Source organism: Photinus pyralis, unplaced genomic scaffold (genome assembly GCF_008802855.1).
Source record: "Photinus pyralis isolate 1611_PpyrPB1 unplaced genomic scaffold, Ppyr1.3 Ppyr1.4_LG2, whole genome shotgun sequence".
Classification (NCBI taxonomy): Eukaryota; Metazoa; Arthropoda; class Insecta; order Coleoptera; family Lampyridae; genus Photinus; species Photinus pyralis.
In genome coordinates this window covers 20,486,973-20,492,759 of record NW_022170403.1, presented here as the reverse complement: position 1 = coordinate 20,492,759, position 5,787 = coordinate 20,486,973, and the positions used below count along the sequence as shown (strand labels likewise).

The 5,787-nt window shown below is 35.8% G+C and overlaps 1 protein-coding gene across 1 annotated transcript in view; it reads right to left on the bottom strand.

The window, feature by feature from the left end:
* Positions 1–405: 405 nt before the first annotated feature.
* The window catches only part of LOC116163874, a 7,265-nt gene continuing 1,883 nt past the window's right edge, over positions 406–5,787 (bottom strand). Inside the window, exons 7-8 of the mRNA XM_031478004.1 lie at positions 1,201–2,167; positions 406–455 (exon numbers count right to left, since the gene is read on the bottom strand). Of these exons, the coding sequence (XP_031333864.1) occupies positions 406–455; positions 1,201–2,167 (1,017 nt within the window). The remainder of the gene's footprint in view (positions 456–1,200; positions 2,168–5,787) is intronic.

Here is a 5,787-nt window from a genome sequence, read left to right as displayed (position 1 = left end):
TTCACACTCAACTTTGCCTTATCGAAATAATGTAGGCTTCCACGGTTAGTGCTACTTTAGTGCTGCTCTACTAACAAAAAAAAACTTTTGCCAACCTCTGTTAAATTTGACTAACGTATAACTTCCATGGAGATAATTGTCAGTACAATTGTTTCCATGGAGATTAACTGTCAGTTAAATTTAACAGAGGTTGGTAAAAGTGGCCCTTAATTGAATAATATGTTTGTCTTGGGTTAGACTACGTTAGGAATTTTGAGTTTTCAGTTAGTTCAAGGTTCAACACTGCTTTATAAGTGTTAGCTTCAACTGACCGTTTTCGAGAAAAATAAAAAAAAACGAGAATTTTCACCTTTGACCTTGAATAACTTTTTTTAGCACACACGGGTGCTGTGCGAAGTCGAGCTTTCACGCAACTACGCCACGCGAGCCGCGGCGAGTGAGTTTGTACTCATTTACTAAATGGAAAAGGTGAAAAAATTAGGGTAAACTACACTGATATAATTTTACGCTAACCTTGGTGTCAGCGAAGAATGTTAAATTATCTAAAGTTGTAGGTACTGCTATGCATAACGAGGAAAAACACAATACAAAAAATATTTTATATTGTATACAACAGAGCATGCGGTGTAACAGTTCTATTTTGGTTAATTACAAGAGATCCTGCTTGACAATCGTCATATAACTCCCATTCTCCATTGACTCTCTTACAAAATGCAGTGTAATGACCTATTTCGGTACCGTTCATAGGAGAAATGAAGTTCCAAACACACTTTAATTGAAATGTGCAATCAAATAATGTAATAGACAAAGGAATATCTTTTAAAGACATTTCAATCAACGTGGTTTCTCCATTTAGGGTAGGAATATCAACAACTACGTGTCCGAACTTTCCCATTTCCCTTACGTACGGTTTACTACAACATTTTTTCTTATTTTCTATATCTCGTAGAGGAGTTTCAATTGCAAGTGATAAATTTGCAACACATTCAGAAAAAATATTGCTGTCAACCGTAACGTAAAAGAAATGTCTACTGTTAGTATCAGAAGAACAACAATTTTTTGTTTCTGTGTACGTTGGTTGCATTACTTTTGAAATGATGTAAGTAATGTTACAATTACAATCTACATGTACGACACCTGTATATAAAATACATTGATCAAAAATGTCTTTAAGGATTTTGCAACGAGATGCGTACGTACCGACGTTTACTTTATTGTGAGACACGTTCTTAACAATAACATTAAAGTCACTAGTGTGTTCATCAAAAAGAGTTTTAAAATGTTCACTATCACAATAGGCTGTTGCCAAACCCTGCACTACACTATCAAAGGCGCACGTGTTTGTTACGGAATAGGATATTCCACCGACACGAATACTTTTTAGGTCAAAACTGTTGCCATTTTTTAGAAACCCGCACTTTATAGTTTTACAGAACGATTTAGGGTTATCTTTGAATGTAGTGTTTAATGCAGGTGTTAAATACACTGCTTTAATTTTAGATTTGTGGGATCCTTTGCCTTTCCAGTTTTCCGTAGCGTGGAGTTCTTCACTGTTTGGCGATAAAGATCGTGTTGACATCTTCATCGGAAGCGGGCTGCTTTTTGCGCTGCTTATAATCATTGATCCTTCATTCAATTGAATGTGTGTCAACAAAAACTGGTCCACAGTAGAAAGTCCTTTGGTGAAGAGTTGATTTTTGAGTTCTCCAAAGTAACTTTCTACAGATGCACTACTAGCACTAAGCTTACCATATTGAAAGTACGGTTGCATTATGGCTGTCCATAGTGGTAACTTGGTGCATAAGTCGCAAAATGGTTTTACTAAGGAGGGTAAATAGTGAAGATTGTCGTGATCTCCACAGTCTTCCAACGTCTCGGCAACGTTCATGCGTAATACATTTACCCACTCAGGAAAACTATCTACGATCTCATCACACAGGTCATGCACGATATCAATACCTTCTTCGTCTTCCGACTTGTCAAAGGCTTCTGCAAATTTTGATACATTATATTCCACAGTTTGTGATTCTTTCAACCATCTCTTCTTAATCTCGCAAAGAGTTAAATTATTCGTATCTTTTGACACCCCTTCCGTCTCACTTTGGCATATTAAGAGCACACATTTAATAATTTCTTCAGCTTTGTTAAAGTCAGTACAAAATACCAACTGCCCAACAGCACGTATATATAAATCGCGGTGTCGTTTTGTTTTTCCTTGAAAACATTTCCATTTCCTCACAAAGTTAATTAAATGCGCAACATCTGTACGTATGTAGCACTCAGGCAGCTGTTGTGTACGACCAAACACAACACTGAAACAGTTATTTAGGTATTCATGAATAGTAGTTGATGTCGTAAATGCATTGGAGATTCCGCTTAATAATGCTGAAGAAAAATCTGAGACGCACTGTTTTGGAACTTTAGCCCCAGAACGTATCCATTCCTTTAACCAGTAGCTAACAAATGCTGTATTATTCTTCTCAGATAACATTTGAACTACGGGAATTTGAGTTTCACTTGAACCTTCTTGCAAATGAATAACTCCGCAATATAAAAATATGTGTCCTGATTTATTATTTCCTGGCCGGTCCAACTTTCTTATTAGACTCCCTGTTGCGTCGATTGATATTTGTGAAGTCGAAACCGTCTCGCAATACTTGTTATAAACTCTTAATTGATTAATTGACCAATAAAATACATGAAATTTGTCTAGACCAATATCCCTTATGCAGTTGCTATACGCTTCACTGTATTTCATTAGCAAAACTGCGCGTATGGGGTTTACATCTAATTTTTGACTCTCTTGGTATTCACTTTTCGCCTTTCGTAGAACCGATTCGGATGGAAAATGTTTAGGTTCGTTTTCATACAGTTCCATATCATGTTCAGATATCTGCATCTTACGATAATAGCTTACAGACACCTTGTTTTCTGCTAAATGCTTTGAAACTGCCTGTCTTGTTTCGCCAGCAAAGTGACGTTTCTTGTTTGAATGTTGCACATTTGTATTTCCAGTGATAAAACATTCAATCAAAACATCTTGATCTGGAATTGGTATTTCTTGTATTTTACCTACGATCATTGCGTTGCACTCTTTGCAATTTGCCCAAAAGGTAACGTAAGTATCAAAAGTTTCTCTTATAGCAACTTTAGATCGCTTAAACATTAATCTACATGGTAAATTTTTCTTTTTGTAAATAGCATCGTTTATAACATCGGTCCATATCCCCGGTTTTAAAGTTCCATATTTTTTTGTTTTATTTATTCTTGTCTTATCGGTCCTGTTATACTCTGATACTATCGGTTTTATAAGTTTCCACTTCGCTGATGATATTTTTACCACAAACTTCAACCCATGTTTTTGTTGATCATCTTCTACGTCGTTGTCGCTATCAGTTGCACTTTGTTCGCCCAATTTATCTTGTTCTTGATCTATATTTGGTGCTTCTACTGCACATTTATATTCTTTCTTTGCAAATGTATAAATGGCCTTTGTTGTCATTGGTATAGCATGGAGCGATTGTATTTGTTGCCATACACCATCACTGGGAACAGGAATCTCGTGGAGAAAAATACTTTCGTAAGTTTCAAGCACTTCGCGTAAGTACTCCTTTGGAACAGTGCTTTTTCGGGGCATTGTTTATATAAGAACCTAAAAAACAGTCAACTACTTCAACCAAGCTGCTAACAAACAAAATGGTTTATTCCTTAAGTGTAGCAAAACTGGACTATTTGCAGAAGCTAATGCATTTATTGCAAAAAACTGTTCGACTATATCGTCAAAGTAAACTTTAGGTTTATACAGAGTCATAATTTTAAAAGCTTAATCGTTTGTGTAGAGTTATAGTTTGTGCTTTAATTGTGGTGGTTGCAAGTCTTTGCAAAATTGTGCGGTAATAAGGTAAGCAAAAAATAATTATGTCAGATATAACAGTGCCGAAAATAGGTTGATAACAGAGTGATTTCATTGTGTAAGCATCTCAGTAATTCACCCAGTGATGCGCACTTTAAGTATAATTTAAATTAATGAGTTGTATACAATTACTTACCGATTATTTGAACATTAAGATCGAATGTAAAGTGTATATATGAACGTTATATAGAAGACCTCAACTAATACAACACTTCAGAACAAATGCTTTGCAGTTTTAGCGCTGAGAAGCAAAACTGTAATAACAGGAAGTTGCATCCATAGTGTATAACATTTTTATGGTGTAGAACAATGTTGCCGAATAGAAAGGACGTGACAATTTGTGCAGAAAAGGGATTAAAACATTCAGTTTTACAACCACCAGAACTGGTACTCTTAAAGGTGAAGTATTGAAAAAAATCTGCAAAACAGGCAAGTATAGTATGTAGTATGCACATAGTAACTGTTAGTGTAATTACACAAAATATGTTGTAAAATCTCATTCAATATCCAACCTACAAGAAGTTAGGTATATAAACTTACGCTGATCTGTCGTTATAACAATAATTACGTTATGATTCATGAACTCAAGGTGACATAATATAATAACTTAATGAATTTATATCAAAGCAAATGCATCTCATATTCGCATATAAGGACTAGGGGAGTATGTAGTTAACAAAAATGAAGAAGTTTGTCTTAGCTTAGTCTTAGCGCTTATCGGCTTATAAATAGCTTACAAAAGTACTTTTTTAAGTTCATTAAACATAATATTTTTAGGTATAATTATCGCAAACAAAACGGCTAATTTAATGCTGTGTTGCAGTTAATTTATAGTCCGGTCAAAATAGACATTTCAAATAAGAAAAACTCCGACATAGCTAAATATTTGTGGAGACCATGGGTACGCCAGTCCCCATAGATCCCGTGTGTGCTAAAAAAAGTTATTCAAGGTCAAAGGTGAAAATTCTCGTTTTTTTTTATTTTTCTCGAAAACGGTCAGTTGAAGCTAACACTTATAAAGCAGTGTTGAACCTTGAACTAACTGAAAACTCAAAATTCCTAACGTAGTCTAACCCAAGACAAACATATTATTCAATTAAGGGCCACTTTTACCAACCTCTGTTAAATTTAACTGACAGTTAATCTCCATGGAAACAATTGTACTGACAATTATCTCCATGGAAGTTATACGTTAGTCAAATTTAACAGAGGTTGGCAAAAGTTTTTTTTTGTTAGTAGAGCAGCACTAAAGTAGCACTAACCGTGGAAGCCTACATTATTTCGATAAGGCAAAGTTGAGTGTGAAGTTGGCCCCACCCCGATTTTTTTGATTTTTTTCGTTTTGTATAGCAGCACTAACGTTACCCTTGCAGCACTAAACAGCACTAACGTAGCACTAACCGAGGATACCTACATTATTTCGATAAGGCGAAGTTGAGTGTGAAGTTGGCCCCACCCCGATTTTTTTTATTTTTTTCGTTTTGTATAGCAGCACTAACGTTACCCTTGCAGCACTAAACAGCACTAACGTAGCACTAACCGAGGATACCTACATTATTTCGATAAGGCGAAGTTGAGTGTGAAGTTGGCCCCACCCCGATTTTTTTTATTTTTTTCGTTTTGTATAGCAGCACTAACGTTACCCTTGCAGCACTAAACAGCACTAACGTAGCACTAACCGAGGATACCTACATTATTTCGATAAGGCGAAGTTGACTGTGAAGTTGGCCCCACCCCGATTTTTTTTATTTTTTTCGTTTTGTATAGCAGCACTAACGTTACCCTTGCAGCACTAAACAGCACTAACGTAGCACTAACCGTACCTATAATTTTGTTCAAATATTTTCACTGGGCGGGGCCAACTTCACGTGGCT